At 40.9% G+C, this 24,203-nt stretch overlaps 2 protein-coding genes across 7 annotated transcripts in view; both read left to right on the forward strand.

Moving 5' to 3' along the window:
- SLIT2 (slit guidance ligand 2) overlaps window positions 1-24,203 on the forward strand; it is a 220,416-nt gene that overhangs the window by 166,860 nt on the left and 29,353 nt on the right. For all 6 annotated transcript variants that reach the window (XM_081019793.1, XM_081019795.1, XM_081019794.1 and 3 more), the window contains 13 exons: window positions 431-581; window positions 2,441-2,515; window positions 4,060-4,203; window positions 5,751-5,894; window positions 8,541-8,707; window positions 10,995-11,127; window positions 13,867-13,935; window positions 15,114-15,185; window positions 15,368-15,439; window positions 17,679-17,750; window positions 19,018-19,181; window positions 22,089-22,213; window positions 22,798-22,895. In XM_081019793.1, coding sequence (XP_080875919.1) covers window positions 431-581; window positions 2,441-2,515; window positions 4,060-4,203; window positions 5,751-5,894; window positions 8,541-8,707; window positions 10,995-11,127; window positions 13,867-13,935; window positions 15,114-15,185; window positions 15,368-15,439; window positions 17,679-17,750; window positions 19,018-19,181; window positions 22,089-22,213; window positions 22,798-22,895 — 1,486 coding nt within the window. The remainder of the gene's footprint in view (window positions 1-430; window positions 582-2,440; window positions 2,516-4,059; window positions 4,204-5,750; window positions 5,895-8,540; window positions 8,708-10,994; window positions 11,128-13,866; window positions 13,936-15,113; window positions 15,186-15,367; window positions 15,440-17,678; window positions 17,751-19,017; window positions 19,182-22,088; window positions 22,214-22,797; window positions 22,896-24,203) is intronic.
- The window catches only part of PACRGL (parkin coregulated like), a 126,225-nt gene that overhangs the window by 51,232 nt on the left and 50,790 nt on the right, over window positions 1-24,203 (forward strand). The gene's annotated exons all lie outside the window — the stretch shown is intronic.

The following is a 24,203-nucleotide window of genomic DNA, read 5'->3' on the forward strand; positions in this document are numbered from 1 at the left end:
GGTGGGCTGTGGCCAGTGAAATAGAAGAATAAAGGAGGGTAATGAAATGGAATACAAAGATTTACTTAATCCTGAAACTCTGGGAATAAGATATATTTAACAAGAATTAGCACTGCTTTATGTTTTTAACTGTAAAATGGAATGGATTGGCTGACAACTTAATCAGCAGAAACTACAGCTGTGAAAAGCTCAAGCGGTTAATGTTATCCTACCACATGTCCCGTCCCCCCCAGCAAATTTCAAGCCCTCTGAAATTTAACCCACTCTTAAACCTTACTGTTTCTTCATTACCATAAAACTTTCCCCAAATTACCCATTTGTCTGTACTGCAGGTCTGTCTCTTTTCTCTCTCTTAATTTTTCCCTACGAGAAAATAATCCCAACACCTTGATGAACTTAGTACCTGTATTTTTATTCTGCTTATCCTCAGGCACCGAAGATTACAGATCCAAACTAAGCGGAGATTGCTTTGCAGACCTGGCTTGTCCTGAAAAATGCCGTTGTGAAGGAACAACTGTTGACTGCTCCAATCAAAAGCTCAGCAAGATTCCTGACCATATTCCTCAGTATACAGCAGAACTGTAAGTTTGAGCTCGCAACAGTGTGCTGGATGAATATCAGCGGTGATAATATCAATTCATAACTGCTCTTCCTTTATCCTTTTTGGAATGTCGTATATCCTTTCAATTCATGAATTTTCAATTGTATTAAGTTTTACTTGCTTTACAACATTTAGCAAAGGCAAAGAAAAAGAAATTCAAATATTAGTGTAGAAAACCGTACATAATGTTGGCACATTATTGCTTTACAGTTCTCTCCACAGCAAAAACAGTCTATGTTTACCTACTTTGAACTAAGTACATCCACCTCTCAACTATCACACAGTATTGTGCAAAATATAATTGGTTCAAGCCCAGTGAGTAATCAGAATGTTCAATATATACACCCTTCGTTGTTGATGATGATTGAAGGATCACAGGGCAGTTTACAATATAAAAGCACAAAGATACACAGCATAGTAACAAAACAACAGCAACAACCAGTAACCCCTCCAACAGGTTTAAAAGGCCATAGATTGTTTACTTAGCCAAAGGCCTGGGAGAAGAGCAATGTTTTTGACTGGCACTGAAGATACATAATGAAGGCGCCAGGTGAGCCTTCATTATTGCTATGTCTTCAACAATAATTGCTGATTCTTAGACAGAACGCCCCTTGTGTTGGGTATTCTGTTGTCTGTGATCTATGTACCGTACAACAGGTGACTCCTAGATGAGATAATCAATCACTTCCTTGTTCCACTGTGTTTCATTTGGAGCTACCTAGATAAGTATTTCCTCCACTTCCCACGGATGCTGAGAATATTGATGATTCCCATCCGTACTCTGAAAAATAGGGATGGGGAAAAAATGCAGTCGAAAGGGACCTAAAGTCCCTTCCCCAAATAGAAAGACAAGCTATCAGCTTGTCCAATGGATTGCACTATGCAATTCACACTGCAATAAAGCAGGGAGCAAATATAATATGTGCCAAATATAATATCAGCCTGAACAGGTACTAATGCCTTTGTGGAACTTCATATCTGCAGTTGAAAAACAGCCTATTGCTAAAGCTCCGAATTACAGCTGCTTGCATCCGCCTCCGTCCGTCCGTCCCCCCCCCCCCCGCATTTACATTTATTGTAATTATTTTTTCCTAGTGTGCAATCCTGCTTGCATCTAACTCTAAATGAGGTTAATGGAGCCTTTCATGCCTGAGTTACAGATTTAGAAATGGATGCTTATAGATTACACCAAAAATTAGTGCAGTTATGCCGCAGCTTGTGTGCTGCTGCGATTTATTCTAATTATGCTGAAACAGACTGTGCGTTAAGGAAATAGACCTGCTGAGACCATGCAGGAATGGATAGATATATAATCTGTACGTTTATAACTGCTGGTTGTTTTATATGTTCACATAAATGCAAGAAGGACTGTGCTAGCTTCACGTATTGCCAGGGTGATATGCGTCATCTCCAAGTGATGTTTGTTTGCACGAGGCCAGTGTTGATTGGGCCATGCACACAATAGCCTATCAATGTATATATTTTTCATTTTTTCACCGTATATATTTTGTAAGGGTGCATATTCTTGTACTATGTATGAAATTTTATGCGTTGACAACGTGTGTTAGAATTTGTAGGCCTTTCCTGATATAAACTTGCGGCGTTTATTATTGTTAACTACACTTAATGCACGAAGCATCTGCAATTGATCCATATTTTCCAACAACTATTGGTGACTGTTCTTTTTGACTGGAAGTGCACAAAATTCCCCTTATCCTGCAGTCAAGTGGTGCTTCTCTTCCACTCCTGCCTGTGAATTGGTGTCATTGCTGGCACTTACGCACCTTCACTAAACAAGTCACAATAACCTAAATTTATGTCTTGCTACTCCTTCTACAGGCGACTCAACAACAATGAATTTACAGTGTTGGAGGCTACAGGGATCTTTAAGAAGCTTCCTCAACTACGTAAAATGTAAGCTTATCTGCCAACCTGCCTTATATAGGTGGCCTTGGTGCAATAATTTAAGAAAAAGTGTAAAGTATTCTTGCAGGAGCCCAAAGCAGTAAAACGTCCCAGCCTGTGGTATTCTTTGCGGAACGTGGGTGCTCATTTTGCCAGTGTTTCAGTCGTACTCTCTTTCTCTTCTTTTATCCCTGCCAGATTATTTGCACAGTCAAAAGGGGAAGGGGAAGCCATTGCTCACCGGTAGAGCCTACATTTTCATGTGCAAGGTTCCAGGTTCGGTCTCTGGCTTTTACAACTGAAAGGATCTCTGGTAGCAGACTGAGATTCTTATAGCCACTGCCCATCAGAATAGACAAAACAGGACTAGATAGGACCAGTGATCTCGCTTGGTATAAGGCAGCTTAGTATGTTGAAGATAACAAAAATCCTACTGTTATACTGAAGGAAGGCTCATTGAATTTTGCCCATTTCATATAGTTGCTAAAATATTTTGTATCCTTGATTCCCAAATTTCCATATGCTAGGGAGAAAAAAAGGGAGAATTGCTTAATGCTCATATGGTCCCACGTGCAAGAACCCACAACCCACGCTAATTTATTTTGTGTTGCATACCTAAACTACAAACAGTAAGCCAGCAGAGATCACAGGATTTGCCAAAGTCTCTATCTGATTTGTTCAGTAGCACTGATACGTCAAACCACCTCCATGTCTTTTCTAGAGTCACCTGACTTTATATTTGGGATAGCTATTGGCACTCGCTGCTCGAAGCTAAGTTAATGAAATCAGTTCTGCTTAGAGTGATCTCAATCCAAGTGTGTGTGTGTAACAGGCAACATCCCTGCAGGATAAAAGTGGAATAAGCATCCAAAATGCTGATAATACAATCTACTATAGTGAATCAGTTATTTTAAAATTGAAGCTGTTAATAGAAGACACAGTGATTTATTTATTTTTAATGTTGTCACTATATTCCTGGATTTTTATTTTGTGAAGAAAATCTATTTCTGTTTCCTTTCTGGAAGCCTTTGTTTTCTCAATTCTGAATGAATCCCAAACAGTGTTTAGACTGGCTGCCCGCCTCTCAGTCACCTAAAGTCACAGTGCCCTCAGGTGATGATCGTTGAGATCTCAAAGCACCATGCGGGGCTTTTGAAGGGCTTTTAAAGAAACCCGTACAGTGCTTTGAAGCACCCCTGTCAGCAGACTTTAAGTCACTTCCTATCAGCTGATGAGTGGTGACTTCAAGCTTGATTTCTGCAAGTATCGGCTGCACAATTGAGTTCCTCACAGACAACATAGTTCTGTAGTTGATTCAGCCATGTATATCACGTGGCATGGTTTTGGGGGGAAACATCCTTGTGGGTCAAATTGTGACTCGTACTGGGCCAAATCTGGCCTGTGGGCTAGAGGGTCTCTATCCCCAGATTAGCGCTTTCTTGAAATCATGTTGCTAGACCAGAATTTAGTCGCTGCTTTTTGTATTCTTCATTATATGGATCCTTTTCTCCAAAACACTTTTCCTATTAATTTGCTTTGCCATGAAACAATAGAAATCTGAGCAATAATAAAATCACAGATATTGAAGAAGGAGCATTTGAAGGAGGATCGGGTGTAAATGAGCTGTTGCTCACCAGTAACCGGCTGGAGAATGTGCGCCACAAAATGTTCAAAGGACTTGAAAGTCTCAAAACTTTGTAAGTATATTCTTCTCTCTACTTTGCTTGCTCTCTTTGCTTAAACTTCTCTTCTGTCTTGTTTTCTGGGTATGGATGTATGCTCACTTTGACTCACATTTCTTATAATGTAAAATGCATTAATCATATATGCTGCCTAATTGCAATTAATATCTTTTGGATAGGTATATGGCTTCACAGAGGGCAGGAAGTAAATTCTGGTCACAGATAAGGAAGTATTATGTAGGAAGCAGATGTAGGCACATGTCTTTTCATCTGTGTGGAACAGCATGTAATGTGCTTATAACTGTCCCCCCTCCATCACTTCCTTACAATGTGTTTTTGGATATTACTAAGTCCCTGGGTCAACCTCGGTTATGACTGGTGTTGCATAGAAACCGAGCTGTTAGGACCATTCCTCTGGCTATTATTCTGGCATCCTTTGGGTAGGAAGAAGAAGCAGTACCCAGCAACAGCAAGGAGCATGAATGCTGCTCTTGGTTAGAGGGCAAATACTTTACCCCTATTAGTGCCTCCCAAATTGCTGAAGTCCCCCAATTTCACAATTTGTAAACTGGACTGGGATTGAGCGGGGCTTAAGTTGGGTCTGGTTGCAGAGATTTCTGGGATCATATATGTGGAGTAGCAGGAGAGTGCTGTTGTGCTCATGTCCCACTTGTGGGGTTCCCATTGGCATCTATTTCACCACTGTGGGAAACGGTCTTAAATAATAATAATAATAATTTATTATTTGTACCCCACCCATCTGGCTGGGTTTCCCCAGCCACTCTGGGCGGCTTCCATAGAAACCAAAAATACAGTAAAATATCACAGATTAAAAACTTCGCTGAACAGGGCTCTTCTAAGGCCCTCAAGTGCTTTATAAATACAGCATATTATTTCTCAGCATCCATGCCTAGTAAGTTAATAACTCAGGGAAAAAATGCAATACAACATCTCATAAAACGTTTAGTAAACTGTAGGGAATGGTTTTCCCAGTAGTGATGTATGGAAGTGAGAGCTGGACCATAAAGAAGGCTAATCGCCGGAGAATTGATGCTTTTGAATTGTGGTGCTGGAGGAGACTCTTGAGAGTGCCACAGACTGCAAGAAGATCAAACCTATCCATTCTGAAGGAAATCAGCCCTGAGTGCTCACTGGAAGGACAGATCCTGAAGCTGAGGCTCCAAGACTTTGGCCACCTCATGAGAAGAGAAGACTCTCTGGAAAAGACCCTGATGGTGGGAAAGATTGAGGGCACAAGGAGAAGGGGAAGACAGAGGATGAGATGGTTGGACAGTGTTCTCGAAGCTACCAGCATGAGTTTGGCCAAACTGCGGGAGGCAATGGAAGACAGGAGTGCCTGGCGTGCTCTGGTCCATGGGGGCATGAAGAGTCGGACACGACTAAGCAACGAAACAACAACAGGGAAATGTACACAGATGAGATGTGCAATACATTCTCTATGGCATTGTTCCCCAACTTCATGCCCTCCAGATATTCTGATTAGGGATGATGGTGTTACTACCCTTTGGAGTAACAAACTGATTTGTTTCATTTTTCCTCAGGATGCTAAGGAGCAATCGCATCAGCTGCGTGAGTAATGACAGTTTCACAGGCCTGAGCTCTGTTCGATTGCTATCCTTATACGATAACCAAATAACCACAATTGCTCCTGGTGCGTTTGACACTCTTCATTCCTTGTCTACACTGTAAGTTGTTCTTGCATTCATAGTCCTTGCCATTTATACACGTGTGTTATATCTAAATTAGGGGTAGCTAGCTTGTGACCCTCCAGATGAACTTCATATCCCATCATCCTTGGCTATTGGCCATGATGGCTGGGGCTGATGGGAGTTGGAGTCAAATAACATTTGGAGGGCCACAGTTCAGTCACCAAACGAACAAGTCAAGAGTGCTTGCAAAGTCACGTATGTGAAAGTTTTCAGAGAATGCTAAAATTCAAAATTCAAATTGAGAGGTGACAAAATGTGAAAATACATTGGTAATCTCTGCTAATTGTTTGGCTCATACTGTTTCTAAATAACCCCATGCAATATTGTGTCTGACTAGCAGTGATTTCCCTTGGTTCAGGGTACCAGTGCAGCTGAATCAACCAAAGGGGTTGTTTCACACAAAATGCAGCACTCACTGATAATGAGGGACACTCAGAGGGTGTATTGAGAGCCCTGAGGCTTTTGTCCAAAGATCTGCAGTTGTTCAGATACACCCATAAAACTCCCTTCTTCTCATGCTACCCCATTTTTTTTCAAAGGGGAGAGTGACAGAGTATGAACAGCTGGGTGGAGGCTCTGAACTGTTATTCGGGTGACCGAAACATTCATAAATTTATTCATTTACTTAGCGCAAATAAACATGTGCAACTGGGCGCAATTCTTTAGTTATTAGCCTTAATAACTAAAGAGGGCCTGGTCAGAAATGGGCAAGCATTTCACTCACCTCATTTCTACACATTGCAATCGACTCACAAGTAGGGAAATGTCTCTTTTTCGTGAACTGCTTTGAGAAATAATGTGGGAAAAGGTAAAGGGACCCCTGACTGTTAAGTCCAGTCGCGGACGACTCTGGGGTTGCGGCGCTCATCTCACTTTATTGGCCGAGGGAGCTGGTGTACAGCTTCCGGGTCATGTGGCCAGCATGACTAAGCCACTTCTGGCGAAACCAGAGCAGTGCACGGAAGTGCCATTTACCTCCCCGCTGGAGTAGTACCTATTTATCTACTTGCACTTTTGACGTGCTTTCGAATTGCTAGGTTGGCAGGAGCTGGGGCAGAGCAACGGGAGCTCACCCCGTCACAGGGATTCGAACCGCCGACCTTGCGATTGGCAAGCCCTAGGCTCAGTGGTTTAGACCACAGCGCCACCTGATAGAAGTGTTTCTTCTTCCCCCTTAAATTGCTAGAATCAGCTATTTAATAATTTGTTTTGGTTCTGTATCTGGTTACTCCTGAGATAACTTGTGTAATACAGGCAACTACCGATTTGTGTGGAGGTTGCATTCCAGTTCATTGCATGTGATAGCGGGGTGTGTATAAGCCGCCCTGTTACCCATCTGCCCCCTTTCTCTGCCACTTCCAGGTTTGTGGTGATGTGTGTGCTCATAGTCATGCATGCTTTGAACGCACGCAAAATGGTTACTACCTGTATAAAGGAGTTTGGTTAAAGCTGAGCACCTGATACACCCAGCTCTGAGGACTAATAATTGCCATAGAACAACACAGACCTGTTGCCATTTAACTGACCATATTCCTGTTTTCCAACTGTAGCTAGGCATGGAGAAAATTGGCAGGTAATCTAGAGAAAGAAAATAGCAGAAAATGTGTCCTCTGTAAGGGTGCTATTAAAGGTTCAAAAGGAGCTCTACTGTTAAGCAAAAAGTTGGGAATTGTAGCAATCCTAGATCAGTCATCATATGCATGTTTACTCAGAAGTATGTCCCATAGTATTCAATGGAGCTTATTCCTAGGCAACTGTGCAAAGGATTGCAGGCTAAATGAGATACATTTGAAACAATCCCCCCGTGAGTCAACTGTACGTAAAAGGAAATATGAATATTCAGTGAAAGGAAATATGAATATTCAGTGAAAGGAAATATGAATATTGGAGGGGGGGGGAGTAAGGCATGTGGTGTGTCTAACAATTGGGTTTTCTGTGGCAGGAATTTCTGAGGGAAGAACGTAATTACCGGCATACTTAATCCTCTGCCGTCTCACAATGTGACAAGTTACACCTAATGACTAATTCGTGCATATTAAAGATGGCATATTTATAAATAATGAAATTGTCAATAGGCCTCTGTTGAAATGTGGAGGTGCCAAAAGCACTGAGACTTGTGGAAGTAAATCCATTTTTATAACTGGCATGTAATCAACTTAGCTGTCAGTTTATATGGAAAACCTATTCTCTGGAGCAAATAAAAGATGGAAATCTTGAAGAGGCAAATTAATGAAAGAGCTGTTGTCAGGTTAAAGCTAATAATATAAAGTAATCAGCGTACATTTTGACATTAAATTACTGTATTATTGTGTGTAGATAGCTTGACAGCAAGTCAGATTTGTGATACATCTTATTTAGAAATCATTTTAAGGTATCGGGATTTCTCAGCTCAGACTCTCAAATTGCTATCCTGATATTTGGTGGGGGACAAGAAGAGGTTTTTTTTTGCGGGTGGAATTTCATCTGCATCGCCATCGCATAAAATGCAATAGGTGGATGGAATGAAAATGGCTAGTAAAACGAATCCTACTTTTTTGCAGTGCAAACAGGGTGTTTTAATTTTTGTGCGTGCGTTTTCATCGCTTGAAATTGAGCCCTGTGTTGTTCACATGTGTTTATCAGAAACCTCTTAGCCAACCCTTTCAACTGCAACTGTCACTTAGCATGGCTGGGAGAATGGCTGCGGAAGAAGCGAATTGTGACGGGCAACCCCCGCTGCCAGAAACCCTACTTCCTGAAAGAAATTCCTATACAGGATGTGGCCATTCAGGACTTCACTTGTGACGACGGTAAGAAACGGAGCACACATGCTGTATGTCTCTCGTGGCAGATTCATCATTGTAATAATAATAATACAATTTTTATTTATACCCCACCCTCCCCAGCCAAGGCTGGGCTCAGGGCAGCTAACAAGCAATAATAAAAACAAGTTGAATGAATACAACTTAAAAACAAGATTAAAATACAACAATTAAAATTGTAGTATGAAAAATAGGGGTGGAGGATAAATAAATTCAGTTCCGTTCAAATTTAAAGCTGAATGTATCAAATAAGCACTTTTAAAAACAACATGCAGGTGGAAACAAACCCGTTATTCAAAATTCAAACTTCTCCAAATTTTGCGATGCAGTTCTTTAACCAAGAAAAAAAAAAGAATGCATTAGGGGGACGTGTGCATAAAAATTAATATTCAAAATTCAAAAAATGCATTATATAAGGGGAATTTCCTGCAAAAATGTGTACATTAGTCAAAACTACGTATAAAAATGTGTTTATTAGAAGTTTTTAAAAAAAGAATCACAAATTGTTGCAAAATGCAGAGACATGAATTTAAAATTGGAAAAATGAGAAACCAAGGGAACTGAAATTGACAGATCCTTCTATCCATAACACAGAAGTTAAATCTGTTACTTACCGTTGCCTTTTAAGGATGATTCTGGTGTTATTTTCTCTTCGGCTTTGTCTGTGTCAATAACACCAGGAGTCAAAGGTTGTGTGGGAAAAGCTAGCAATATGATTGCCCCTGGAACTGGAGCAGCACTGACATGGATTCCTTCTGCATAATAATAATAATAATAATAATAATAATAATAATAATATATAACTCAGTATCATGCATGGGCTTGTTCAGACATTATTTTCTCCCTAGGATTGTTCCTTAAGTGAGATAGATGGTGGCCTCAAGCCTGCCGTGTGACATCATCACAAGGAAAATGTCTAAACTGGGAATTTTGTGGTGTCTTCACTTAGCCTCTCAAGAGAATTTACTCCCTCAAGAGCTGGAGAAGATTTGTGCATGCCCAGCATCTGCTTCCAGTCTCTAAATAAGCCAGTTTTGTGACTTCCACCTGAATATCTTTGTTGCTCTGCATATATGTCAAAAAAGCATCTAAGCTGCTTACAACTATAGAATCAATACACAGTAACAATTCCATTTCCATTCCCATACTGCATGATGTCAAGAGCAGTTTGTGACCTGACGTGGGGAGGCATAGCTGTTCAAAGTGAGGGAAATGTCAAGGAATCCACTAGGCTTGTGCAAGTCTAAGCAGCTACAGTGGTACCTTGGGTTACATACGCTTCAGATTACATACACTTCAGGTTACAGACTCTGCTAACCCAGAAATAGTACCTCGGTTTAAGAACTTTGCTTCAGGATGAGAACAGAAATCGTGCTCCAGCGGTGCAGCGGTAGCGGGAGGCCCCATTAGCTAAAGTGGTGCTTCAGGTTAAGAACAGTTTCAGGTGAAGAACGGACCTCCAGAACGAATTAAGTACTTAACCCGAGGTACCACTGTATTTGGATCCTGCTTGTGGTCAGTTAAGCCTGTGCCATTCAAGTTGAGACATCTCATAGAGTTGGAAGGGACAACAAGGATCGTCTGGTCCAACCCCCTGCAATGAGGGGATCTTTTGCCCAACGTGGGACTCAGACTCTGAGATTAAGAGCCCAATGCACAACCAATTGAGCTATTTCTTCAGTAGCTATGGCACCAAGTGCCTTTTCCCTAAAAATGCAGGTACCCATATAAAGGTAAAGGGACCCCTGACCATTAGGTCCAGTCACAAATGACTCTGGGGTTGTGGCGCTCATCTCGATTTATTGGCCGAAGGAGCCAGCATACAGCTTCCGGGTCATGTGGCCAGCATGTGGTTCTGGCGAACCAGAGCAGCACACGGAAACACCGTTTACCTTCCCGCTGGAGCGGTACCTATTTATCTACTTGCACTTTGACGTGCTTTCGAACTGCTAGGTTGGCAGGAGCTAGGACCAAACAACGGGAGCTCACCCCGTCGCGGGGATTCGAACCGCCGACCTTCTGATCGGCAAGCCCTGGGCTCAGTGGTTTAGACCACAGCACCACCCGCGTCCCGTCAGGTGCCCATGTAGTGGAAGTTAAAATACATCATGTCCCTGATAATTGAAGATAATATTATATTTTATATATACAGAGCTACCTGAAAGCAGAAACTTCCTATATATCTAGAACAGATTAAAATGATTGTGCTGCTGCCATTCTTAGGTGCTGTCAGCTGAGCATGACTTATCTTTATATGTTTCTCTTTATGAACTAGGAAATGATGACAACAGCTGCTCTCCACTGTCCCGCTGCCCCGCAGAATGTACTTGCCTAGATACTGTGGTTCGTTGTAGCAACAAAGGTCTAAAGACTTTGCCAAAAGGCATCCCCAAAGATGTAACTGAACTGTAAGTAGTACCAAAAATTAAAATTAAAATTAAATGTCAGCAACAATGTTTCTTTCAAGAGTGATGGGGGTGCTTTTGGCAGGTAACTTAACATTATTGGACTGCCCATTGGTCAAGATCCTAGTCTGCCTTTGCTAAATAGTTTTCACAGGACCTCAGGTATGGTATTTCAATGATTTGCCTTTTCAACACTCATTTCAGAAGCTATCCAAACATTGGAAATCTATTTCTCCTGGAGTTATTTTCTGGATATTGATTGGAACCAATAATGGTAAAAACTTGATCTACTAACTTTTTAAACCTTTTTTTGAGAATAACTCTGCATTTCCATGCATACCAACAAAGTACACTGTTTTGTGGCTTACCTTTATAGTGCCTTCAGATTTTTCTCAACTATAAAATGTATCCTTTGGTCTTAAAGTGTTACAATATCAATTGTTTAAAAATAGTATATTAGTGGTGCACTTCAGTGCTTTGTATCACTTGTGAAAGCAAAAGTTGGAGGTCCATCTGAACTGGAATGAGGTGTTCAGCGTCTTCAGAACAGGGTTATATTGCTCTGAAAGATCAGGCTTGCGGTCTCTGAGACCTCTTAATGGCCTTGTCTTCATGATGCCTTTGTAACATGGAGCAACTTTTATCACATGAGATTCACTTATCGGCTACTGCCCCTTGTCTGGCCAGAGTTCCCATTCCTGCATTCTGCTTTCCCACTTCTTCTAGATGTGATTATTATTAAAAGAAGAGTTCCAAATTCTTTGTAAGCTGCTTTGGGAGCCTTGCTGGCTGAAGAGTAGAGTGTTAACTTTAAAAAGTAAAATAGGTAATGAATGCTCTGGTTATCTCCTGCTTGGACTACTACATGAGGCTACCTTTGAAGGTGACTCGGAAACTACAACTAATCCAAAATGCAGCAGCTAGACTGGTGACTGGGAGTGGCCGCTGAGACTGCATAATACCGGTCTTGAAAGACCTACATTGGTTCCCAGTACATTTCTGAGCACAATTCGAAGTGTTGGTGCTGACCTTTAAAGCCCTAAATGGCCTCAGCCCAGTATACCTGAAGGAGCGTCTCCACCCCCATTGTTCAGCCCAGACACTGAGGTCCAGCTCTGAGGGCCTTCTGGCAGTTCCCTCACTGCGAGAAATGGAGAGTGCCTTCTTGGCTGTGGCGCCCACTCTGTGGAATGCCCTCTCATCAGATGTCAAGGAAATAAAATCTGACTTTTAAAAGACATCTGAAGGCAGCCCTGTTTAGGGAAGTTTTTAATGACTGATGTTTTAAAGTATTTTAAATATTTTGTTGGGAGCCGCCCAGAGTGGCTGGGGAAACCCAGCCAGATGGGCAGGGTATAAATAATAAATTATTAATAATCATAATGAATAGATCACATGACTGAAGGGTTTGATGAACAAATTCTCTCAAGATCCCTTCATGCACCTTGAAGTTTTGACCTCCACTGAAAGACTGCTTGTGTGCTCAGTTTATCTGGCCCAGTATTCTGACATGACAGGACATATTCTGTTACCTTGGACAGTTCTGAACATTTTCAAAACCATGATCATGGATGCTTAAGAATATTCTGATAAGACCCACACCCAGCCTCCAAAAAACATCTGTCGTTTTACAAAGAGGATGGAGCTTTGCATGACAAACATTTCTGAGTGTGTTGTGGGAGGAACCTAGGCATGCCTGGAGAATTTCAAAAAGCAGATGAACCAAAGGTCTATATGGGTGGCTTCAGCCGAATTCCTACTGTCAGTCACATCTGGCACAACCTCTAGCAAAGCTCTGCTGGATTCCATGAGTTCACATGGAACATCTGGACATCAGGACCACTTGCAATGGTCCTAGCAACCTGCTAGTTGCGATATATTTTTAAAGAACAACTGTCCACTATGACATCGGGGTTTAACTATTCCTCCTCAGAGGATAAGGCCATGAATTAGAGTTCGAAGAGTTAGAGAGACTTGCCCTCACTCTGCACTGCCCGGGAAGCGGTGGCACAGGTGGAACCCATTTTGCCATCATCCCTCTGGCCTGAGGTCGCACTGTCGCACACTCAGACTCTGTGCGCCCCAGCCCGGATGCTCCAATGAAACCACAATCTCTTGCATGCAATAGGAGCAAAATGTTGTCCAGACAGGCAAGGCCCCTTTTATTAAAAAGGTGGGAGGTGGGAGCTGCAACAATATTTAGAGTTTGCCTGTTACAGAAACAACAGCTTGCTCCAGCTCTGTATGGATTCGGCAGTGCTGAACTCTCGCCTTGCTGGAACCTTGTACCTGCTCTTCCTGGCTTGGATTGGCACTTCCTTGCATCACTTGATTCTGCCTTGGACCAGATCCCTCTTTCTGCTGGAATCATTACCTGGAGCAGAATGCTGCCTGAGTGTTACTAGCTACTTTTGATAACAGTTGTAACATCGCCCTTCATTTCTCTACCACACTATTGCTAATCCAAAACTCCACTTTTTACAAAGAAGTACTGATATACAATGAAACAGCCTTTTCCGACAAGCCAGATGTGTTTGCATCAAATAGAAAATATTGGTTCACCGTAGTCAAATTATTTCTGTTAGTGTACAGGTGTGCATCTGGCTATTAAACTGATGGTTGATCTCATCTAATTCCCAGTTGTCATGTTATTATTTAAAAAGTGTGTGGGTATTAGAGTCATGGAATGAACTATTGGTGATTTCAATTAAATAATATTGCATTCTATCTTCCCTTTTGTAGCTATTTGGATGGAAACCAGTTTACCCTTGTCCCCAAAGAACTTTCAAACTACAAGCACTTAACTCTTATGTGAGTAATCCTCTCTCTACGCTAATGTTATTTAAAATCTGCTCTTCCATTAAATGAAGTAGTTCCAGACCCCTTAGCAATTAAAATTCTATTGCACATTTTAGAAATAGTTTATATTTAGTCCACTAATCACAGCACAATTCATTAGAAAGTATGCAGACTGAATACACTCGTGCCTTGGAAGTCGAACAGAATCTGTTCCAGAGGTCCGTTCGACTTCCAAAACGTTCGGACACCAAAGCACGGCTTCTGATTGGCTGCAGGAAGCCACAGAAGCCCCGTCAGATGTTTGGGTTTCCAAACTGGAACACTCACTTCTGGGTTTGCGGCGTTCAGTATCCAAGGTACGACTGTACCTTGCTATCCACTCCAAAAGATGCACCATGGAGTATGCTGGATGTAGTTGTTTATTATATGGATAGCACACAGTATTAAAGAGTGTAAAGGCATTACACAAGTATATTCGGTTGCAGAGAGAAATTGGATTAGTTTGCTTGGAACAGGGTTATACAGCAGTAGATGGCATTATAGTGAAAGAACAGGAGGTGAAAGAATAGTGGCAGCACTTAACATCTTTAGTGAAGCATTTCTGAGCTGCTTGCTGGATTTTTTAGAAGATAAATTCAGCTTTAAGGGTGATTTCAAAGTTAATCTTCAGGAGACTATCAATTTAGAAGCAACTTTACTAAAGTGCATCATGTATAAATACAATCAAAATGTGTTTGCATTTTTCAAAAGTATGTTTTCTAGTAGCACATATTTTATGAAACAAAAGTGGTTAATACTTTAAATATAAAGCATACCAGTTAAGAAATGTTGCATCCTCACCTGTCTGCCCCAAAAGGGTGCATTTATTATCACTCAGGAAATCACTTGTTCAGATACGCCATGTAGTTCCAAGTTTTATTTCACAAAGGGAAGTATTAGCACTACGTTCATATCTGAAGGGTCTAGTTCTGGATATTATTTGGGTTTCTTCTTTTTGTAATATTGGTATTCTCATTTTGTTGTCTTTAGTCCTACTTTAGTTAAAATGCTTGCTGGGTTCATTGCATGTGGCAGTATAAACTGACATTTTAAATAAGAATTAATAATACTACATTTACTAATAGGATTTGGTGTTTGAACATCTGTGTTATGACTTAAAGAATTTCTGGATTTTTATTGTTATTTTTTAGAGATTTAAGTAACAACAGAATCAGCACCCTTTCTAACCAGAGCTTCAGCAACATGACTCAGCTGCTTACTTTGTAAGTGTATTTGTGTAGCAAAAAAAATGTTTAAGGACAATATAATCTTTATTAATAACCCTGATGGTTGATCTGGATTTTGGCTGTGTGTTTATGATGAAGAAATCAATATGCAAACTGGAGTTTACAGCTCTGCATTTATGGTATCTAGTTTGAAAATTAATTACTTGGTATACTTTCAGAATTCTGAGCTACAATCGTCTCAGGTGTATCCCGGCACGAACATTTGATGGCTTGAAATCGCTTAGGCTGCTGTAAGTAGTAATGTTCTATTACTCATTTTCTTGTGTGTACCACTTGGAGGATGAGACCTGAATCAAGCAGTGTGGGTGCTCCTTCCCCATGGCTCTGGTAGTATGAATGGCCAAATATGGCAATAGATATTCCCCTATCAGTGCTGTTTGAGCTAGGGGATGTGGGTTGACCCAGCACCACTCATGTCCACCAATGATTGCATTATCTCATACATTACCAGAGAAGTGTGGGATTCTGTCACCAAAACTGCTCAGTTGGGTCTTAATGGTTTATAATTAGGATAATTCCCTAAGCAGTCACTCACCCTGGTACCTTGATGGAATCAACCTAAAGCAACTTCTGATGTAGTAATTGAACTACAGTTATTCCATAAATAAATAATTTGCAGTGCCCCATGTAGCCATATTATAAGGTATGAACTCGAGTGCACAATAAAATAATCATGTGAGGTAGACTGCTAGGATTGTTGGACGCGGGTGGCGCTGTGGTCTAAACCACTGAGCCTCTTGGGCTTGCCGATCAGGAGGTCGGCGGTTCGAATCCCCGTGAAAGTTTGAAAGCACCCCAAAAAGTGCAAGTAGATAAATAGGTACCACTCTGGTGGGAAGGTAAACAGCATTTCTGTGCGCTGCTCTGGTTTCACCAGAGGCGGCATAGTTATGCTGGCCACATGACCCGGAAAAACTGTTTGTGGTCAAACGCCAGCTCCCTCGGCCTGTAAAGCGAGATGAGCACCGCAACCCCAGAGTCGTTCGCAACTGGACTTAACCGTCAGGGATCCTTTACCTTTTTTTTAAACCTGTACACAGCAAGTTTTGCTTTGACATCTCCAGGGCAGCAAGAAGACATGATATGGGGACTATTGCATCCTAATGCCGCAGTGGTCCCTTCTCTCCCCACTCTTGGTTGTAGCAAGCAGGAGAAGAGGATGGATTTCTGTGGCATTAGATTGAGAGGTATTGGTGCCCATATCATGTTGTCCTGAACTTGGCTTCATGCAAATAAGAGTGTAAGTATCCTCTTAAGCTGGAACATTTTAGTGGTAGAATTTCGACACTATTGTGTTATGCAGAGTCGTTGTCCGTTATATCACAGAATAGATATCCCTAAAGGTTAAAAACAACACATATTCAGAGAAGTCAAGCTTCTTCTGTCCGACATGAGTCTTGTTGCGTCCTGTTGACCAAGCCTAGTTAGGGAAGGAGATACGGCTGACTTCAGTCCCGTACTTCTTGGGACAGCAAGTGGCCATATTACCCTGCCAGAATACTACCCTTGCTCTTGCTATTGGTGCAAGGGATGGTTTGACCTGAGGTGGGACAGAGTTTGAGTGGACCATTACAGATTGCCCCATGCTATATCTAGTAAATTACTCAAAAGAATGAAAAGTTGACATGTATGTGTTTCGAACAAATTTTGTTTTACTGTGATAAATCCCTAACAGTATGTAATTAGGAACATAAGTTTTCATGTGTTTGATGTTGGTTTGACTGGAAAGCTTTTGAACATTTTGGAATTATTTGCATGGCCAAACGCATGGCCACCACATCTTCTCCCTTGGCAAAAGGTGTGACATGAAACTAATTTCCCAGTCTCTTCCATTTCCTTTGGTGCTGCTTTTAGGGGTGAAGAAATACTCAAAGGGGTGATATCGTGTCACACATTATGCATTATGAGAGATGGGGAATGACGAGGTGCAGGGCTGCTTATTATGGTAGTGATGTGGCAGCTGTAACATGTTCACATCCCTGAGAGTAAGGCTATGTTCTGCTCAGATTCCAAATATTTTTTATTGATTTACCACATTTTTCCGTGTATAAGACGCCCCCATGTATAAGGCGCCCCCTACTTTTGGGGACCCCAAATTTAGAAAATGGGCATATGCACTATCCGTGTATAAGACGCCCCCAGATTTTTAACCTTATTTTAAAGTAAAAAAAAAAAAAAACCCTAGTCTTATACACGGAAAAGTACAGTATTTTCCAAAACATGCATGCTGCTTTTCCAGGCAAATCTCATCCAAAGTGGCTTACAAGCAATAAAAAGTGTGTGTGTGTGTGTGAGAGAGAGAGAGAGAGAGAGAGAGAGCAGTCTTGGTTGACTGTGAATTTTGGGGTGGATTACAAGGAACTGATACTGATAATATATGCAGATGTCTGGAAATATATTGCATTGATGCCATTTATTAAGTTCTTTGCCATCTATTTCCAAGCACATAATTGTTTCTCATTTGCATAGGTCTCTACACGGCAATGACATTTCTGTTGTACCTGAAGGTGCTTTTAATGATCTTTCAGCGTTATCCCATCTGTAAGTATCCTGTCCATAAGTTAATATTTACATTCATGTGCTGATTGGGCAGTTCACTGTTAGAGAGACTAACAGACTCATCCTAAACATTTGTATAGACTAGTTCAGGGAAGCACAGGTTGTCATGTACCTGGAATATACACAGATAACACTTTTAGCAATGCACTTATGCAGCGGTTGGATGTCCTTATTGTAAGAATGCATTTGCTGGTGTGATTGACTGGAAGGATACATAAGTAATGGAAGAGGAGCTGTAGGTAAACATGTCTATCTTCTGTTCTTTTACCGTATTAATGAACTTCAATATTCTTCCAGCTATGTATATATAGTTCATAAACAAATATTTATATTACTTTCCTAGCCAGGGAATTAATGTTTGGGGATGCACAAAAAACCGTGTAAAAATTGGCGGTGAAATGAGTAAGCATCTCAACGTTTTCTCAGCCTGCCACAACAGCTTAGTGAATGTCGTGTTGCATGTGTCAAGCCTTGTATATTATGCTGATAAGGGGAAACTATTGCTAAATTCTTTATTGCTTCCTTTGCCTTCTTGCAAAATATGTTTTGTTTATTTGCTGATTACACCTTAAAGCCTGCACTGTTGCAAGCACTGATCTGGGCCTCTTCTTTCAGTGTTAACAAATTGTTACTGGGCTAAGAGTATAAATGTTTGGGTTGAAAAGCTCCCCACTCCCATGAGTAAGAGTCTTGATTATTTGCAGTTAGCGGCTCTCTGTGATGACACTAGGTCACATCCATAATATACGTTTAAAGCACCTTTATACCACTTTAACCATCATGGCTTCCCCCAAAGAATCCTGGAAACTGTGGTTTGCTAAGGGTGCTGAAAGTTAAAATAAGTGGAAAGCATTTGTTTGCAATATGGAGGGAACTTGCAAACACAAGAGGCACTAAGCAGCCCCTCTCAGTTGTCGATTATCTATTGCAGATGCCCCCTTCCTTCACATTAGTATTGTGAGAAAACCTTGGAGCCCCTTGTTTGCCTTTTAATGTTTAGTTCCACCTTTTACAGTTAACCCTTTGATGATGAATTGTTTACAATGGGTTCATAATTTTGTAATGCATTTCTTCCCAATGTCTCCCTTCGGAGCCATTTTGAAGCTGAAGCTTTGTGCTCTCTTGACTGTAACTTTTTAGTAAGTTAATTCAGTAACATACGGAGTATTTTCCACTTCGTTTTCATGATAAGAAAAGCTCTGTGAGAGAGATCATGTGAAATGGTGTTGTTGTTGTTTTGGTTCTACAGTGCAATTGGAGCAAATCCACTTCACTGTGACTGTAATATGCAGTGGCTGTCTGATTGGGTAAAGTCGGAATACAAAGAGCCAGGTATAGCCCGGTGTGCTGGACCTGGGGAAATGGCGGACAAGCTGCTTCTCACCACTCCATCTAAAAAATTCACCTGCCAAGGTATGTTCCCCCCTCCCCAAAATGCTTATATTTCAACATCCTAGAATAGAAAAATAATTGCCTTCAATATAATATGCTCTCATTTTCATATAACCATAAGAGAGACATTTCCTACTCTTATCCAATGTGTTAAAATACTCTGTGTCATGGAACACATTTGAAAAATTTTTGCTGTCTTTCTCCCTGAATGACTTAGGACCATTTCATGTATAACAGGGATGCAAATCTGGGTTTGCGAATCTGTACACTCAACAAAAATCTGCAGTCAATCACAGTTATCTGTTGAGTGTACTTGGATTGCACATGTATCTACAAATGTTTGTTTCTAGCATTATAGAATATAATAAGAACTTAATGTATCCAGTAGTACTTTCAAGATGTCTGGAGAGTCACCATTCTGAAGGTTGTCTCAGTCGTATTGGTTTCATTTTTGCTTGTTTGCTTGTTTAAAAACCTTTAGAAGCCAGTGTCTAATAGAATCACTGTCTTTAGGAAAATAAAACTTTTAATAGTCTGATGTAGTGTGGCATGTTTCTTGCTATGACTACAAGTGCTAGAATTCATAGGGGTACAGGGGGAACTACTTCTTCTTTGGGCTTGTGTACAAGCCCAGTACGGTGGTACCTTGGGTTACATACGCTTCAGGTTACAGACTCCGCTAACCCAGAAATAGAACCTCAGGTTAAGAACTTTGCTTCAGGATGAGAACAGAAATCGTGCAGCGGCAGCAGGAGGCCCCATTAGCTAAAGTGGCGCTTCAGGTTAAGAACAGTTTCAGGTGAAGAACGGACCTCCGGAACGAATTAAGTACTTAACCCAAGGTACCACTGTATTAACAATGAGAAAACTTGTGCTGAAAGATAGCAATGTACAGCAATGTAGAATTAAAAACAAAATAACCAATGTAAAGAACATTTGCTAAATTCCCTTCTGAATTATGCAGTTCTACTTCATTAGAAATACTGTTAGCAAAGAGCTTATTTCCGTAGATAATGTCCCCTAGAGCATTCGCCCCATTCCCATATACATTATTCCTCTGGGGGTGTCGCATCTAATAGATTTTCCATGTTTTACTTTTGGCATTTCACAATCCACACCCTGCTTCTAGAGATACCAGGGCCTTGTGGTTTTCTGATACCAGGTAAGAGTGTAAAGTGCCCTGGATTGAATTTCTGTTTAAGCCAGGACCTTCGGACCTTCCCTACGTGTTTCTCAAGCAAACATTTTCCCCAAAGACGTGCATGTTGTCCGTTTCTTCCCACTTTGCTTGGATGACATTTGTGAGTGATTCCTTTTAACGTTCTATGGGATAATGACATTCTGGCATCCTGAACAACCTTTTGGTCTTTTAAATCATTATGATGATTTATTAATCATAGAATCGTAAAGTTGGAAGGGACCCAGGGTCATCTAGTCCAACCCCCTGCAATGCAGGAATCTCGGCTAAAGCATCCATGACAGGTGGTCATCCACTGCTTAATTTATATGCCGTCCATCTGACTAGGTTGTCCCCAACCACTCTGGGCAGCTTCCATCAAATTATAAAACCACAGTAAAACATCAAACATTTAAAACTTCGCTATACAGGGCTGCCTTAAGATGTCTTCTAAAAGTCAGATAGTTGTTTCTTTCCTCGACATTTTTTTTTGGGGGGGGGGGATGTTGCAGATATTAATATTGCACAGTTTGAAGTGACTGGAAGCAAAAAGAACTGATTTCTTTTGGAAGAAATCCTTGTCCAGGCCCATAATAATACTATTCAAAGTTTTACTGGCCGAACTCTTCAAAAACAGAATATAGGCATTAAAGATACAATCAAATTATACATACAGTGTATTGTGCTGCCCAGCACAGGCTCAGAATCTTAGAAAATATGAAATAATTCAAACAGACCTAGAAGCAGAGGTCTGTCTCTCCTCCATTGGCCTTAGGCTGTTTCTCTCCCTTCAGGAGAGCTGCTTTTTCATCCTCACTCCATGGAGTTTGAGAGACAAGGACTAAAGGCAACTCTCTATCAAAGTGAAGATTTGCAATTCAATACCTTCATCACATGGTCAAAGGTTCACTCTCAGCACAGAGTAAAACACAAATCAACAGTTATTCATTAACCCATTAAGGAGCTCAGAGTCCTTTAGAAAACAACTGAAGAAAACCCCCAATGTTAAACCTTTTCACCAATATATAGTTAGGCATTCTCATTTCAGTGTCAGTTAAGCCATTATACTTCCGCAAGTTTTATATACCGTGTTAGAATTGTAATTGTTACCATCTTGTTGTATCCTTCAGTATCCTCTGTGAGCGTCAGTATTGATATTGACAAGCCTTCCCATTCCTTGACTTCTGTTTTCTGATCTTCTGATTTCTTGGTATCTTCCTCTACTGCACCTACCCTTAAATATGGCTATGGCCTTGATATCGTCTTCCTTCTGTTGAGTCCTCCATCTTCTGATGTTTCTTCTTCTTCATTTGTGGCAATAAGGACTAGAGCCTGGATCAAAAAACCTACCAGGTTCAAAAACTGAATTCCTGTAGTGGAATGGTGGATGCATGTAGCAAATGAAGTCATATGATTTCCTACCTTTGAGTGGGAAGAGCCGCATAATTTGGGCTTCTGGAGGTAATATAACCAGAAAGACTAGTAGCTATTGATAGCCTTGTCCTCCACAAGTCCAGTCTCAACGAACCATTTTGTGCATTGTGCAGCTTTTTCTTGGTAAGGTTGCTCAGCTAGCAGCTGAGAGTAGCCTGGGCATCACATAAAAGCTACATATCCACAGCCAGCATATTGCATAAAAGTGTTGAATGGTTGGCTAGTACAGATCTAGCCAGACCCACCCTAGTTGAAAAGGTATTTGATAACAATTATGACAGGCTTGTGCCTGACTGTGAATTTGTGTTCCCTTGAAGGTCCTGTGGATGTCAGTATTCTGGCCAAATGTAGTCCCTGCTTATCAAACCCATGCAAAAATGATGGAACTTGTAATAACGACCCTGTCGATTTCTACAGATGCTCCTGTCCCTATGGCTTCAAGGTATGGAGAACATATGAAGGTCATTTTTTATTTTATTTTATTGGGAACCCATATTTCAGGCTAAGCCATGCCATTGGTCCATGTAGCCTAGTACTTTGGGATCACAGGTTGAACTTCCATCCTATAGGCCAAACACATGCTCTGCCATTGGGTTTTGGAGAGTGAGAGAAGCAAGATTAACAGCAGGGTGGAGAATTGTATAAGGTAAAGGACCCCTGGACAGTTAAGGCCAGTCAAAGGCGACTATGGGGTTGCGGTGCTCATCTCACTTTCAGACCAAGGGAGCTGGCGTTTGTCCACAGACAGCTTTCCAGGTCATGTGGCCAGCATGACTAAACAGAGCACATAGAAACACAGTTTACCTTCCCACCGCAGTAGTACCTCTTTATTTACTTGCACTGGTGTGCTTTTGAACTGCTAGGTTGGCAGAAACTGGGACAGAGCAACGGGAGTTCACCTCATTGCATGGATTCGAACAGCCAATATTCTGACTGGCAAGCTGTATATAACTGTGTTATTTTAAAAGAATAAACCAATTTGCCTTCCCTCTGTGCAATCTCACAACTTTGCTGTTTTATTCCTAGGGCCAGGACTGTGATGTTCCAATTCATGCCTGCATTAGCAACCCTTGTAAACAAGGAGGGACTTGTCACTTAAAAGAAGGTGAAAAGGATGGATTTTGGTAGGTTTTTATCTGGAAACACAGAAGAGAAGCCTGTTGCTTTTGAAAGACTAGTCAGACTAGCAGAACCCAAGCACTCCCACACAAAAGTCTATGTGTGCTATTAGTAATCTTTGATCCCACAAAGTAATGAGAAGCGAGGACTATTAATAAGCACAAAAGCACAAACCCACAATGGTGGTTCTTCTAAGGCTTCAGGAAACAAAGTAACATCAATGAGCTTAATGTTCTCTGTTAAGTTTTTCTTTTAAATACGTTGTTATTAGTCAAGGCATAACAGGGCAAGACAACATGGTGTTGACTCTATTATGCTAATTAATTGCTAGCTAGATCCCTGCTGGAAAGACTCTCAATTCAGCTGTTGTTCTGTGCATTATATCAACAGACAGCCTGTAAATGATCAGATGTAAATCCCAGTGAAAGAGAAAATTAATGATTCATTGCCAAATCAGCACGCCAGTGGATAAACATGCTGTGAGCATTTTTAATCTAGAGTTATTTAATCACACACTACAATTACCCGAGATGTATTCCATGAATTATGAAATAGAGTTCTTTAATAAATGGATCCAATAATTTCAAATAAGAATGCTGATCCATTCTTCTATCTAGTTAAAAACCTTCTTGATTCCTGCTTTTCATTAAGAAATTATCTTTAATTTTACATCTAAATTTTGGTCAAAGGTTAGAGTGCTTTCTGTTTGAAATTAATCTGATGCATTTTAATACCATGGTAAATTAACATTTAATCACAGCTTCAAAGGACTAAAATGAGCAAGAAGCACTTCAGAACACGTTAGTTTGGTGGGACTTAGGCAGGGAAAATTAGTAAATGTATCCAGAGTATTAGCTTACCATATTGTTCACCATGAATGCATTTTGTCACCAGCACCCAATACAAACCAGGAGTAAATAAATTTAAATACAATTTATTCCCCAAAGAAGCTAAATTCCTTAAGTAGTGAGGTTTCAGCTCCCCTCTCTCTGTGCGTTTATATATATTCATTCCATAACATGCTACCATGTTTGAAATACATACGCACATGAATAAAGTACCAGTTCAGAACCAATTCTAGTATTGCTTCTGCAATAAATGAAACAAAACTTCCATTTAACTTAGTGTTCCCTAGTTACCTTCACTTCACCTTGCCGACAAAGACATCACCTTGCCGACAAAAGTCCATATAGTTAAAGCTATGGTTTTCCCAGTAGTGATTTATAGAAGTGAGAGCTGGACCACAAAGAAGGCTGATTGCTGGAGAATTGATGCTTTTGAATCCTGGTGCTGGAGGAGACTCTTGAGAGTCC

Source organism: Podarcis pityusensis (assembly GCF_964106645.2).
Source record: "Podarcis pityusensis genome assembly, chromosome: 9".
Lineage (NCBI taxonomy): Eukaryota > Metazoa > Chordata > Lepidosauria > Squamata > Lacertidae > Podarcis > Podarcis pityusensis.